The 15,823-nt window shown below is 38.5% G+C and overlaps 1 protein-coding gene across 2 annotated transcripts in view; it reads right to left on the bottom strand.

The window, feature by feature from the left end:
* EPB41L5 (erythrocyte membrane protein band 4.1 like 5) overlaps positions 1 to 15,823 on the bottom strand; it is a 169,130-nt gene that overhangs the window by 94,059 nt on the left and 59,248 nt on the right. For both annotated transcript variants that reach the window (XM_006868729.1, XM_006868730.1), the window contains exons 7-12: positions 14,679 to 14,799; positions 13,721 to 13,808; positions 12,500 to 12,588; positions 9,210 to 9,279; positions 2,690 to 2,859; positions 1,411 to 1,517 (exon numbers count right to left, since the gene is read on the bottom strand). In XM_006868729.1, coding sequence (XP_006868791.1) covers positions 1,411 to 1,517; positions 2,690 to 2,859; positions 9,210 to 9,279; positions 12,500 to 12,588; positions 13,721 to 13,808; positions 14,679 to 14,799 — 645 coding nt within the window. The remainder of the gene's footprint in view (positions 1 to 1,410; positions 1,518 to 2,689; positions 2,860 to 9,209; positions 9,280 to 12,499; positions 12,589 to 13,720; positions 13,809 to 14,678; positions 14,800 to 15,823) is intronic.

Here is a 15,823-nt window from a genome sequence, read left to right as displayed (position 1 = left end):
TGCTTCGAACCCACCTAGAGATGCCCTGGATAACACGCCTGGCTATCTACTTCCACAAACGGCTTGAAAACCCTACGGAGTACCTCCATTCTGCACATAGGAGGCTGCAGGTACTAACAATGTCAACATTACATAATTTACATCCATGTGGACTATGTGTCAAACATGAGAAACAAAAGGAACAGTGGAATAAAATAAAAGGAATCTCTTTTTGAAATAATTCAAGACTGTCAAATATCAGGTCTTGGTGGTAGTTTTCAAACAGGTGGTGTGTACTTGACTCTGTACATAAACTTCAATCTGTATTTTAATACACATTCAGATTCAAAACCAAATGTAACAGGTTTTAATTGGTTAACATTGACTACACTTTTTCTTACATAACTAAGTAAACAGGTACATTGAACTGCTATATCAGGAGAAAGATGAGTCTGTCTGACTAGGTAAAAATTTACAGTCTCAGACATTCCATGGAGAAGTTCTGCTCTGTCCTCGAGGGTTACTATGACTCAGAACCCACTCCACCACAGGGATTTGGTTTGGAAACTCTTCCCCAAAGAATTCTGTGCTCCTCAATTTACACCACGTCATCCTCTACGTTCCTTCTAATGTTTTTTGAGTTTTCTGATAAAATGATGTTTAAAGGGGCACAATCAGGGTTGTTGGTTAGATGGGGTAATGTTTTCCAAGGAAATTCCCTAGGACAGCACATATTAACTTCAAAGAATGAGCAGGTGCATTATCATGATGGGAAAAGATTCCTCAGCACAACTTCCCTGGTTTTTTTCTCACCAATGCAGTTTTCAATTTTCTTAAAACTTCTTCCTTGTAAGCCCCCATGACCACTGGTGTCCTTTCAAGAAAACCCATCAATATGACCCCTTGAGTATCTCAAGAGACAACTGCCATAACCCTTTGAGCTAACCTCTCGGCCTTGAATTTCACTGGCCCAGAACATCCCCTTGGAAGCCACTGTTTTGAGTGGACCTTTTTCGTAAGGAGACTAAGAAAAGTGTATTACTGAGAGAACCTGACTGCACTCACCCACTATCAAAGAGACAGGTTTTACGTGGAATGAAATTCATGGATCTATACATTCAAATCATAATAGCAATTTTTTTTAACTTCCTCTCATATTTTATTATGAATGTGTCCTATAGAAAAACTAATATAGCTAATGCAAACGAAAACAGACTAACACAATCTCAAAACAGTGTTTGGATTGGCATGAACATAAAGTTTCATCAGTTAAGAACATAGGCAATGTTTCCTTTAACTTATGTGACTGATTTTTATGCCAGAACCCAATTTAATACATCATAACTTGGTTGACTGAAATACATGTAAGAATACTCAGAGCTGTCTAACTGTGGAGTTAAAACAAGCCTTTTGAACACGGTTGCCCTTCACCTTTCATTTGTAGAGTTCTTCGAGAATACCGCTGACTGGGCCGTCTTTCAAACGTTGTTGATCTTCTTGGTTTATTGGTTTTTGTGGTCTGATACTCAGTTTTCCCACTAAAATAAATTAAGAATGTTAGCAGAGAAATGGGAGTTGAGGCCTACAGTAATCAATATACATAAATGTGAGAAAGTTTACATTCAGGTTGTCAGTAAAAGCATCATTCTGAGGAAACTATTACAGGAGTCTTGATGTGTCTGTTTGCCACGCTCATTCTTTCACCTGTTAGGATAGTGTGAAGTATGCAAAACAGATTACAGTGCCTTTTATTAGTAGACATGCAAGTCACCTAGGAACATATTTAGTAATTCTGGAATGTCTGTGCTTTCATGGAGTAGTTCTCCCCGCCCACAGTCCTCACCCTCAATGTGTGTAACTGGAAGATTTCGTTACTTTTTCTAATTGTGACTTTAAAAGCCCTTACAACAGAATGCATTAAGCACTGGGCTGCTAGCCACAAGAATTGTGATGCACTTTTTGGAATTATTTCCCAGAAATATATTTTTAAATTATTTTCCCTTTCTTCCTAATTTCCATTTAAAATTTAAGGAAAATGTCTCATTATTTTTAATACAGATAAAATAGAAGCACTCTTACATAAATTTTAAACAATGAATTCTTTCTACATTAATGGCGTGTTGAACACTCATACCAATAAAACTGACTCTCCAGTAAACCAAACATTTCTAATTCATGAATAATGAACTAGCACACTGTAAGAACAATGAAAGTTCAAGCTGATGAAGGAACACAACGATTATTCAGACCAATTTCCTACCAAGTGCAGAGTCCTGGTGTGGCACTGTGGACTGCAAGGTCTGTTTGAGCCACAAGGTGTGTGGTTGAAGCTCACTAGCCACTCCTCAGAAACCCTATGAAGGGTCACTACGCTTTGATACCGACTTGACGACACTTAACAACAACATATAATATATATAACTATGGATGGAGCAAACATAAAACTCTTTTTACTTGGATTTAAGTTCGGGGTTGGCTAATACACAAAGTAAATGTCAAAAGGAAGATAAACCACATCATACCTTTACTATGCTTAATGTGACTATCCAACAAAGTGACAATAACAGAATACTACACGTTTTCTTGTCTGTTTTTGCCAATGAAAGGCTTTGACAAACCATTTTAGTTCTCAAAGCCTTAGTAATATAAGGAGGTGAGCTAAACTGGCCTCTATGAGTGAAAGGTAGAGCAAACTGTTAGTAAAATTAACCTGTATCTAAATCGTGATCCTAGTCGAATAAATCCTGATCGATGAGAATTCTTTTGGACAGGGCCTCGAAGGCGGAAGAAGGCATGATGCTCCACAGCACATTTCCATAAGTGTTTGCAAGCTTTAGGATGTTCCAGTCTAAAGACAAATGTATGCTCCTGCTCTTTGCCCTGAAAAAGAAAAGGATGTAAAGAAGGTAAGTAATTATTAGGTTAGAACGTCCTTGTTGTCGTGTTGTGGTGAAGTGATGTCGAGTTAGTTCCACTTCATCGTGATCCTGTAAAGGGTTTCAAGGATTAGCTGGTACGTTTGAACCGCCAACCCTGAAAGTTCAAACTGACCTTATGGTCGAGTGCTAATCCTACCGTGCCACACCAGGACTCCTAAAACATCCTACACCTGTTACTTATTCCTAAACCCACTGCCATCATGTTAATTCCACCTCACAGCAACCCTACAAGTCCTAACAGAGCTGCACAGTAGGTCATCCAAGGCTGTAAATCTGTAAGGAAACTCTCCTTTGGAGAGCCTGGTGGGTTCTTTCCAACTGCCTACCTCTTGGTTGGGAGCCCAGCACTTCAGTCACTGTGTCACTAGAGCTCCTTTACCCTTATTGTTATTGTTGTTGAACTGCTGTGAAATCAGTTCCAATTCAGCTACATCCCCACCACAGCTATGCCAAGAATCAAATAATAAAGCAACTCGTTTGTTCCCTTAAATTCACACGATCTTTATAGCTACACCTCTATAAAAATACAGACTTGAAACCAAGCTATTTACTTTCTTAGACAGTATGAAATTATTCCTAAGGATTTTCCTGCTACATGATCTCTTTTCTCAGAGACATAAAATGAGTTTTAATCTGTCATTCTTTGGGATAATTGTGCAATGACAATTTCAAGATGGTATTAACATCTGGTAATATACACCAAATCGCCTTTAAGATGGTAACATTTTTTGTCATGTAATCATACTCATAGGAATCTAATTATAACATGAACATGCACAGGTGTTTTCTTAGTATTTCACATGAATTACTGCAAATAATAAATTCTGTCACTAACTTCATCTCTCAGAAAAGGGAAGTGAGACTTAAAAAAAGATTAAGCATCTTGTGCAGAGTCAGTGAAAAAGAAGACAGAATTTGAACCTAGCCAATCTGGCTCCAGAGTCACTATTTGCAACAATTATGATATACTGAGACTCTAAGAAAAGTAAATCTAAACACTAAAATTACAAACAAAGATTTTCTTCACAATCCTACTTAAAAGAGCAAACATAGGCAAAACGCCCTGAATGTCCAAAAGAGAAAAATGGTCAAGGAAATAATTGTATATCAACATACTGCCCATTCCTGCCTTAGCCTCACAATCATTGCTATGTTTGAGCCCATTTCTGGAACCACTGAATCAATCCATCTAGTTGACTCTCTACTTTACCAAACACGCTGTCTTGGTTATGTGGTGCTGCTATACTGGTTACCCCCACTACCCATAAGTAAAGTTTTCCTATGAAACCTTATGTAAGCAGAAATGGTAGAAAACAAGGAAGTAATTATGTGGAAAAACTGAACATTGCCAAAATAAAAAAGTACGTACCAAATCATACCAAATAACAGAGAAAACTTAAAACTAACATATAGTATTCACAGACACAGCTCAAAGCTACAGTGGCTGGTTACTGAGAAACTTAGTGTGTAGTTCCTTGCCTCTTCAAGGGCTCACTGAATGCTAGTTTCACTTTTCACCTTTTATCAACAGAACAAAATCTTTTTCAGTTTCTTTGAGTTAGCAAAAATCAATACTAATGTAGTACTAATGTAAAAGCAAAGTAGCATAAAGTAAACTTTCGAATAGCAAGAGATACCTGTAACAAATTTTTTTTTTTCACAGTTTAGGAGGCTAGAAAGTCTGAATTCAGGCTGTTGTGTTAGCTGTGGAGGAAGGTCCATGTCTCTTATGAATTTCACCTCCTAGGCATCTCTCTTCTTCCATGTCTGATTTCCTGTTTCCATTTATTTCTTATTAAGAGACTTACTCACATAACAGAACACTCATTCCCAAATTGAGATTATAACTGGAGGCATAGAAGTTAGGATTTCTAACACAAATTTTAGAACATACAATTCAATCCACAAAAATGTCATTCTTCAGGGATTGGGACCTCCTAAGGCGCTCTGGTAGCATAGTGGTTACGAATTGGGCTGCAAACCTTAAGGTTAGCAGTTCGAAATTACCAGCTGTTCCGCGGGAGAAAGATGAGGCTTTCTACTCCCATAAAGATTTCAGCCTTGGAAACCCTGTACAGGGTCGTTATGAGTCGGATCCAACTCCACGGCACATAACCACCAACCACCAATAAACCAGAGTCCTGGTGTGGCACTGTAGGATAATGCATCAGACTGCAAAGTCATTTGAACTGCAAGGTTGGTGGTTCAGGCTCACCAGCTGCTCCTTGGAAATCCTATACAGGTCACTATGGGTATGTAAATGAAAGTTTTATCCTTCCTTATAAAATGATTCTAACTTTACAACATTCCAAGACAGATTTATATGTCCTTCTGGTTGCTGTTGTTGTTAAGGACCACCTAGTCAGTTTCAATTCATAGTGACCCTGTAAAGGGTTTCGGAGGAACAGCTAGTGAGCTTGAACTGCCAACCCTGCAGTTCAAACCAACCTTGCAGTCCAGTGCATTAACCCACAGGGTTAATGCCATCTATTCTGTATTCTTGAGTAACACAGTAATTCAAATGCATGGATTCCCCTTCAGTCTTTCTTATTCAGTGTCTAGTTTTCACATACATGAGGCAATTGATGATACTTTAATCCTAAAGTAATATCTTTGCTTTTTAAAAAACTTTAAAGAGGTCTTTTGCATCAGGTTTGCCTAATGCAATACTATCTTTGATTTCATGACTGCTGCTTCCATGGTTATTGATTGTGGATCCAAGTAAGCTGAAATCTTCTTGTTGTTAAGTGCCTTTGAGTCGGTATTGACCCTGTGTAGGGTTTCCAAAGAGAGGCTGGTGGATTTGAACCATCAACCTTGCAGCTAGCAGTCCAGTAATTATCCTACAGAGCAGGACAACTTCAATTCTCCGTTGAGCAGGATGTTGCCTATTGGTCCAACTATGAGGATATTTATTTTCTTATACTGAGGTATAGCAGTTTGATCTCAGTCAGTATGTGCTTCAAATCCTCTTCACTTTCAGCAAGCATAGCTATGTCATTTATCACAGACTGTAAATTATCTTCTGCCAATCCTGATGCCACATATTTCTTCATACAGTCCAGCTTCTAGGATTATTTGCTCAGCACACAGACTGAGTAAATATGGGAAGAAAGGATCCACATCAGATGCACAGCTTCCGTAATTTTAAACCATTCGGTATCCCCTGGTTCTGTTCACTGGCTGTATGTAGGTCTACATACAGGTTCTGCATGAGTACAATTAAGTGACCTGAGGTTCTCATTCATCATAATGTTATCTATAATTTGTTATGATCCACAGTTCTTGAAGAGCCAGATAATCATTGGTAAGCATCCTGCCTTGACTCTCGTTCAGCAAAAATTCATTTAGTATCAGTTCTACATTCTCTTCTGAATCCTACTTCACTTTCTGGTGGCACCCTGCTAATGTACTGCTGCAACCATTTTTAAATTGTCTTTAGATAATTTTATTAGTATGTGACACTACTATATGATACAGAGTTAAATGATTTCCACATTCTGTTGGAGCATAAATTTGAACGACAGTTGTACTTACTGGTCTTCCTTATAGGCATATAGATGTTATCCTAATACAGACAGCATTATACTTCAGATCTTGAAACATTCTTTTTGATGATGAATGATGTTTTTTTTTTTTTTTGACACCATTCCTCTTCACATTGCAATTCCTGGCACAGTAAATCATATGGTTTACTAACTGTGGCTGCTATTAAGTGCCATCGAATTGGTTCCCACCCATAGGATTATCTAATTCAAAATGGCCATATCAGTTCACTAATGCCAAAGATAATCAATTTTTATAAGTTCCATTTAAGTTCTGACTTCAAATTTTTCTAGATTTACAATTCATACAATCCACTTTCCAATTATTAATGGATGTTTGCAGCTGTTTCTTCTCATTTTGAATCATACCCCATCAGCAAATGATGGTCCTGAAAGCTCTGCTCCATCATTAAGGGCAAATCCACATTGAGATGGCAGCTCTTCTCCGATAGTATTGTAAATACCTTCCAGTCTGAGGTGTTCAGGTTCCAGCACTGTACCAGCCAAAGTACCACTGCTATTCATAAAGTTTTTGATGGCTAGCCTATTTCTTCTTACCAGTCTTTCTTAGTCTGGAAGCTCCCCTGAAACCTATCCACCATGGGAAACCCTACTGGTATTTAAAATACTGGTGGCATAGCCTCCAGCATCACGGCAGCACATACATCATCACAGTAGAACACACTGTTACCATGAACTTTGCTCTTGACTGGTCCTCTTCAGCTTTGACAGGACCACTTCTACCATTCATACTAATTGCTTGGAACTGTGCCTTTATCTTCAGGCAACCAATTCGACAGCAATTAACAACAACAACAACACTTCCTATATATTTAAGTGCATTTAAAATATTATTAATATTCACAGTAAAATTGTCTTTACATAGATCTGTGAATTCTGACAAACACATCATCATATACACAATGAAAATCAGTATACATACCAGATCCCTCATCTGAAAAATAATTCCCCTGGCCTTCATAGTCAAATCCCATTCTTACTCCTAATTTCACGTAATCTCTGATATTTTCTTAATTCCTGTATGTTTTCCTTTCCCAGAATGAATCATACAGGATATAATCCTTTGAGTCTGGCTACCTTAGCATAATGCATTGCAAAGTGGTTGTGTGTGTCAATCAAGAACTAGATTTTAAATGGAAAAAAAAAAAAAACCAACACATAGGTTTCAAAGGCCTTAATATTATTTTTGCTAAAAGTCATCGAGTTGGTTATAACTCATAGTAAACCTGCACAGGGTTTCCAAAGCCTTTTTAAATCTTTGCTGAAGCAGAAAACCTCATCTTTCTCCTGCAGAGTGGCTTGTGGACTCTGCAACAACAAAAAAAATGAACTAAACCATACCTTCCATGACACTCACTACTCAACTGGATTCATTAATCTATTGGAAGGGCCACACAGAACTCAGACACCATACTCAGAATTACAGTTTACTAGGAAAGTTAACAGCTTACAGTCTGGGGTCAGAAATGTTCAGAGCGAAGTTGTGCCAGTCAGCTGCTGATAAATGCCTACAGGGCACACCACTCCATCATATGCCTCAGTCTGAATGCACTCGCCTCTAGTTCAGTGGGTCAGCAATCCTAGCTCCCTCACCATACACCGTGTGTCCCGGAGGCACCCCACTGCACGGCAAGCCTCTTGCTCAAAGTCGTTTAGTTTTGCTTGCTCTATGGGCTGGGAAGCCTACCACTCTGCCTCATGCTCTGGTTCTTGGTTTTGCTATTGTTGCTCATCTGCCACTCCTCTGGTGTCACAATTTTCTGTCCCTGGGTTGAGAAGGTTCAATGTGTACAGATCTCAGGGTCCAAAGCACACAATTCACTCCTGGCTCTTCTTCCCTGTCAGGAGTGAGATTTCCCCTGTAGCTTGTGAGATGGTTCATTTTATACCCATGCTAGCGTTTCATAAGGAGCCCTGGTAGTGTAATGGGTTATGCGTTGGGCCACCAAACACAATGTCAGCAATTTGAAACTACTTACACTCCAAGACTATGTCTCCATGGCAGAAAGATGAGGTGTTCTGCTCTTGTAAAGATTTACAGCCTTGGAAACTTATGCAGGGTCACTATGAGTTGGAATAGACTCTACGGCACACCATCACCACCACAGATGATGGCTAGAAGACACATCAGACAATTCACTATCTCACAGGCTTGAACTGCTGATCTTGTAGTTTGCAGTCCAGTGTTTATTCTATGGAGCCACTGCACTCACAAGAATGTTATTAGGTAATCTTTTTATTATTCTTTTGGATCTAGCAATCATGCATAAACTCGAAACTATTTAAATGTAATTTGTATATACATATATATGTGTGTGTTTGTCTGTTGTTGTTAAGTGTTGTTGAGTTGGTTTTGATCCATAGTGACCCTGTATAGGGTTCCTGAGGAGCAGCTGGTAAGCCTGAACCACTGATCTTGCAGTTCAAATGGCTTTGCAGTTTGGCACATTAACTCACAGTGCCACAGCAGTACAGACACACACACACTCTCTCTCTCTCTCCCCAAATATGTGATCAACAAAGAAGTAAAAACAATCTTATATGTTATCTTTAAGGGCAAAACACTGTATTTTTAGGATGATATGACCTGAGGCACAAAATTATTAAATTATTAATTGAATTTTCTGTTCTATGACTTCAAAACAGTAAGATACAATCTTCCTTTGATAGACTGTAAGTTACCACATAACATGGTCATTTTTAAAGACTGCAATATCATTCCTACCTGATCATCATCTTCTACAACCACCAGAGTTAATTTATTCTTCTTAAAATCCAATCTGGTTATCTTGGGCCTATAATAATGTGAAAATAACAGTTAGATTACAAAAGAACACCCTCTAAATTAAACAACAAAGAACAATTACTTTAGTTCAAGTACAGCTAATCATCTAACTTCTGAATTGAAAATTGATGAGGGTAAAAACAAGCTGCTTTGCCTCCTATCTAAAAACAATGAGCTCTAACAGAAAACATACTTAGTTTAAAACCAGTATCTCTGGCAAAATTGATATAGCACATATATCACACATTAAATATAAGTGAAAAAAAAAAAAAGAAGAAGAAGAAATTCCTATAATTTCAGAGGTCCCAATTAAAATGTAAGCAATTCTTCAGGCCTAAGAAAATGTGCTGCCTTGTTAAGGCAGCAGTACAGGGATTGGCTATAGGGAAGTTCCTAGTGCTTTTTAAAATGCATACAAGAAAAACTATGTACTGATCAGGGCCTGCAGCTCTGTTTTCTTCAGCAATTGTGCTTAAATAAAATACAACTTTAAAAATTAAAATTAAAAAAATCTCAAGTTATGACCAATTTTCCTGAAATAATTCTATCTCCATTCCTGTAATAAAATCCCAACCCATCTGCCATACTTAAACTTTGTATTTCTATAAACTGTCAATGTCAAAACAATGTGACTCTCAGTCCCGTTAATTTCAAAATATAACTTATGTAAATATAATTTGCTTACAAGAGCTATACTAAACCAACAAATAAATAAACAACAAACAAGTAATTAGTAGGAGGAAGAGAAGGTGAAGAGGAGCTATCATTTATTTGCGTAACAAATACTTACTTGCCGTTGTGTGTGCCGCTAAGTTGATTCCCACTCACTGGGAACTTCTAGGACAGAGCAGAGCTGCCCGGAGTTTCCTAGGCTGTAATCTTTACGGGAGCAGATCACCATGTCTTTCTCCTGTGGAGTCTCTGGTAAGTTTGAATTACTAACCTTTCAGCAGTGTTTAGTGGGCAACCAAGTGCTTAACTGTTGCACCACCAGGGTTCCTTAACCCCCAAAGAGAACTTTTTACATACATAATGCCCACTAAGTGACAGGTACTATTCCAAGTTCTTTACATATATTAACTCAATTCAGCCTCACAACAATTTACAAGACCAATTTCTTTATAGAAATAGATTTTAGGCAGAGAGACAAAGTATTATTTGCCCACATGGCAAGCCACAAGTGCCAATGAAGTAACACTCCTGAGTGGGTACAAAACTGACCTAGCTTCCTCAACCATAAAACAAACAAATGTAACCCCAAGCCCATAGCCAGGGAGTCAAATTTGACTGTTCTTTGTTGTTTAATTTAGAGGGTGTTCTTTTGTAATCTAACTGTTATTCTCACATTATTATAGGCCCAAGATAACCAGATTGGATTTTAAGAAGAATAAATTAACTCTGGTGGTTGTAGAAGATGATGATCAGGTAGGAATGATATTGCAATCTTTAAAAATGAGCATGCTATGTGGTAACTTATAGTCTTTCAAAGGGGGATTGTATCTTACTGTTTTGAAGTCATAGAACAGAAAATACAATTAATAATTTAATAATTTAACTCCCTGTATGTTATAGAACAAAACTGCTACATATAGGCTCTGGGCTGTAATCTTTACAGAAGCTAATTGCTAGACCTTTCTTGTGCAGTGTCACTGGGTGGGTCTGAACAGCCAAGTTTCAAGTTAGTGGATAAGTGCAAACCACTTGTGATAACTTTGGATGTTTTCCTCACCCACTTCGGTACACCCACTAAAGATATTCCACTCAAACCTCTCAGAATTGACCAGCAGGGACACCTAGCAACTAAAATAATATGAAATACTATCTTCAAAGTTTTTGAGCGAACTATCAACCTAAAATTCCATTCTCAGTCCAATTATCAATGAGGTAAAAGAGAAGAATAAAAGTATTTTAAGGAAGCCAAAATGTCTAACCGTTATTTTCTACATCTTATATAGTTACTTGAGAATACATAACAGAAAAAAAAAATCATGGGACAAGGACAGAGAAGCCCAGATGAGAAAATAGGAAAGGGAAGAGGGCCAACATGAAATTTGTACAACAGTCTGGTAAGCAAACAGTTGGAAACGGAACATTTAATGTAGCTCACTGAGAAGGCGAAGACAAAGGCAGGTATTAAAGGTTGGCAGTTCATACCTACTAGCTGCTCTGCAGAAGATGAGGCTGTTTGCTCTTGTAAAGATTTCATGTTTGAAACCACAGGGTCACCATGAGTCGGAATCAACTGGATGGCAGTGGGTTTGGGGTTTTTTATGTATAAAGGAGGCCTGGTGGTCCTGTGAGTTAAGCATTGAGCTGCTAACCAAAAGGTCAGTGGTTCAAATCAACCAGCTGCTCCATGGAAGAAAGATGAAGCAGTCTTCTCCCTTAAAGATCACAGCTTTGGTAACCCTATGAAGCAGTTCTATTCTGCCCTATGTTGTTGTTAAGCATCGCTGAGTTGTTTCCAACTAATAGTGACTCTGTATAGAGTTTCCGAGGAGAGGCTGATGGAGTTTGAACTGCCGACCTCACGGTTCAAACCGATCTTGCAGTCCAGTGCTTATTCCACAGTACCACAGGGTCGCTATAAGTCGGAAACAACTCAACAGCCGTGGCAGTGAAATAGCGTATAGGAGAAAGGAGCCAAGAACTCTGGGAATAACAAACAGTTACACAAAAAGAAACATCAGACCAACACACGTATAATTCCTGTACTAATTTTGAGAAAAACATAATAATGTAAACATGCAAATAATAAAATGTTAATCTAACTTCTAAAGTATGGCTGAAAGAAGCTGGGGCACAGCTTACAGGGAGTTGTAAAAATACTACTACTATCATCTTCCTTTATACAACAGAGCATAAAGATTGCCTGTGGAACAAGAAATAAATGTGTAACTATACTATTTTCTATAAAGTTAGAAAAAAACCCCGGAGACCTTACAGTGCCAAGAAAACGTTTAATATATATAGAAATAGACAGTATATATTTGACCTACCTTGAAATTACTGTAGACACAGCTAGCAGAGTTTAAAAACCTAGACTTGTCTCTGAGAAGTCGAAATAAAGATGGGTAGGGCTACAGCAGGAGACAGTTGCTTTTCATTTACCGGCTTTTCAAAACTATTTGACTTTCACACTCTAGTTAAGGTGCTTCCTTTAAACTAATGTTTTTTACTCATTTAAAAAAAAAAAAAAAAAAGTACTTTTGGCATTTTACTCTGCTTACCAAAAAAACAGGCCAATTTTGGTCTCTCCTTCAAAAACAAGGACTCCAGTTGGAGTTAATCCCAAACTATAGTCATTCCCGTCTCTAGCCTAATTTAAGAGAGCAAAATGTGTTAGTTTATTTGCATAAAAGTTTGCATTTTCATACAACTGTTTAACGTTACTGACACATAGCATAAAATAACTATACGGTGGCTGTGTGCCGTGGAGTCAGTTCTGACTCATAGCAACCCTGTACAGGGTTTCGAAGGCTGTAAATCTTTACGGGAGCAGAATGCCTCATCTTTCTCCAGCGGAGCAGCTGGTAGTTTCGAACTGCTGACCTTGCGGTTCGCAGCCCGATTCGTAACCACTATGCTATATAGATAACTTCAACAATTAGAGTATCCAAAATGTCTTCCCTAAGAAAATACACGCATATAATTACATTTTTAGTTCCATTATTGAAAACCTTTAGTTTTAAAGCCCATCTTCATTGAAAGGGGGCAATTATACATCTACAACAAAGAAAGTTCTTCCCAGATCCCTCCCATATTCTTTCCTGCTAAATCTTGTAAAAGATTGCCTTTTCTGGGAAAATTTGGCTAGCTAAAGGAGCTCTGGTAGTGTAGTGGTTACGAATTGGGCTGCGAACCTCAAGGTCAGCAGTTCAAAACTACCAGCTGTTCTACAGGGGAAATATGAGGCTTTCTGCTCTCGTAAAGATTTACAGCCTCGGAAACCCTGTACAGGGTCGCTATGAGTCGGAACCAACTCCATGGCACATAACCACCACCAACCTAGAAATAATTTAAATGATTACATCAAGCCATTCTGTAGCTTATCAAACTCCTCTCAAGCTACACAATTTCAACTTTGACTCCTAATAATAACATTTACACCAACATAAAGTATTATAATTTTCAAATTAAAAGACTAGAAAGGTGTTTAAAAAAAACAAACATTTATCACAGTTGGAACAACAAAACAAAAAATCATCAGCATAAAAGCTCTAACATATTTTTCTCTGGGATTCTGGTTGTCTTTCTTCTTAACATGAATCTTTCTGTGGCATTGTAGTTATTCAATATTTCATCAATCTTTTTACCCATACATCCAAATTATCCAATGCTAGCCTATACAAACTGTATGGCTAAAATATTTAAAAACTGCAGATGAAAAATTCCATCATCCCCTTGAGTCTCACAGATTAAAAAGAAACACCATCAAACATAATGCTTACCTTGACCACATGCATATCAACCCCATACATCTCTAGCCATTTGGCTTTGTTTAGATAATTGGTTTCAGCTTGTCCTGGTGTTTGACCTCTGAAATCAAAACAAAAAAATTAAAATAATAATATTTATAAAACAAATTCTACACCAAGGACAGGAATAAAAGAAAATAAATATGAAACACAAGTATGTACCACTTAACGTCCATTCAGGCAACGTCTGACTGCATATACATCCATGGGTGAGGGCGTCCAGTTGTCCGAATGCCCGGACACCACACCCTCATCTTGCAGTCAGAGACCCAGTTGTGCCCAGTAGCTGTTTGTGGCCCAGAAGCACATAGTCTGCAGTAATGGAGGTCCACACACAAATTCCCAATCTCAGTCCCCCTCAGCTTCTGCAACCCTTGTTTTGCCCTCTGTTGTGCTGTCAGACACCTACAGAAAGGTTAGGTGTCCCAGCCCTGGCTCAGGTGCCTTTGTTTCCCTTGGCCCATAATGTCCCTTCCTGGGCAGGCTCTCACAGGTGAACTGGCCTTCCCTATAGCTGACTCAGCAGAGTGCTCACCTGAGGCATCCACAGCAGCAGGTGCACAGGCCACTGCCAGGCTGGACTCAGTCAGTCACCTAAGGCACCTTCCAGCAGAAGCTGCTGTGGCCTTTAATGGGCTTAGAGAAGGCCCTAGATCAGTGCAACAGGGAGCCTCACAGCCCACAAATACAGTGTTCCCACAATGCCCAAATCACATAATGCCCTATTTCAAAGAGCACACTATGGACATTGGTGGCATAGCAGTTCAAATCCAATGGACAAAGATGAAAGTGTCTGTACCCGTAAAGGTGTGCAGCCTAGGAACCGAGTGACCAGTACACAAGCCCCGCCACCACCAGTATGGATGCTAAATGATGCACAGCTGCACTGTGGTGATGGGAAAGCAAGTGTGATCAAATGCCAAGTACATACCTGTATTCTTTCCATTTCTCAAATATAGCCAGCTCCATCTGTTCAGTCTGGATGGGCACAAACCTGAACTCGGATACAAGTTCAGGACTATGTTCAGCAAGATCATAGTCACCAAGTTCAACTAGAAACATAAGTTTCACAAAGTTAGATTTTGTTAGTACTAAAAAGTTTATTTTCTGATTACTTTTCAAAATCCATTTTATACATAAAAATTGCTAAAAGGATTAGAAAGACTTTCTTAACCTATCAGGAATTCCTAACTTCCAGACCATTCCTTAAAATAAATCTAGCTTAGACTTGTGACTTGTCAGTCTACACACAAAAATCATACGATTGTTGCTGGCGCTGTGTTCTTAATTGTCTTTTCGTTCCCTTAATTTATTCCGTGAGTGGTACAATAGTTATCTGGCTCAGCTGCTTGGCTGCTAACCAAAAAGTTGTTCATCAAACCCCATCCAGAGGTACCACGGAATAAAGGTCTGAAATGTCAACCACTGAAAATCCTATGGAGTACAGTAAAGTTCTATTCCGACATATACAGGGTTGCCATGAGTTGAAGTCACTCATATTTTATAGTTCCTTCCTTTTGAAAATCTCACAGAGAGATACCTTTTAATTGATTAATTAAATAAATAAAAATTTATTTTAGCTATCCTGAAAAACAATTGCACTGAAAACCCTATGGAGCTGTTCTGTTCTGCATGATGGAGGTGTCATGAGTTGGAATCAATATATAACAACAACAGCATTTTAAGTATTTAACTAACATGTATAGAGCATGATAAGAAAAGATACAATGCCGTCCTTTCTGGAATTTAAAAATTATTCATTTTAAATTTAAAAATTCAAAGAAAAAAATGACTAGGAAAATGGGAGAAGTTAACAACATATTTATCTCTGATGTTGTTATTAGGTGCCATTGAGACAATACTGACCCATAGTGACCCTATGCACAGCAGAATGAAACTCTGCCCGATTCTGGGCTAACCTCACTATTGTTGCCACGCTTGAGTCCATCTATACTGCCACTTGGCCAGTCCTTCTCGTTGGGGGTCTTCCTCTTTTTCTCTGACCCTCCACCTTACCAAACATGATAGCCTTCTCCAGCGGCTGTTCCCTCCTGACAATATGTCCAAAGTATGAGA

The sequence above is a fragment of the Chrysochloris asiatica genome, unplaced genomic scaffold (genome assembly GCF_000296735.1).
Source record: "Chrysochloris asiatica unplaced genomic scaffold, ChrAsi1.0 scaffold00123, whole genome shotgun sequence".
NCBI classification, from domain to species: Eukaryota; Metazoa; Chordata; class Mammalia; order Afrosoricida; family Chrysochloridae; genus Chrysochloris; species Chrysochloris asiatica.
Note: the sequence above shows the minus strand (reverse complement) of the source record. Positions and strands in the feature narration are given on the sequence as shown.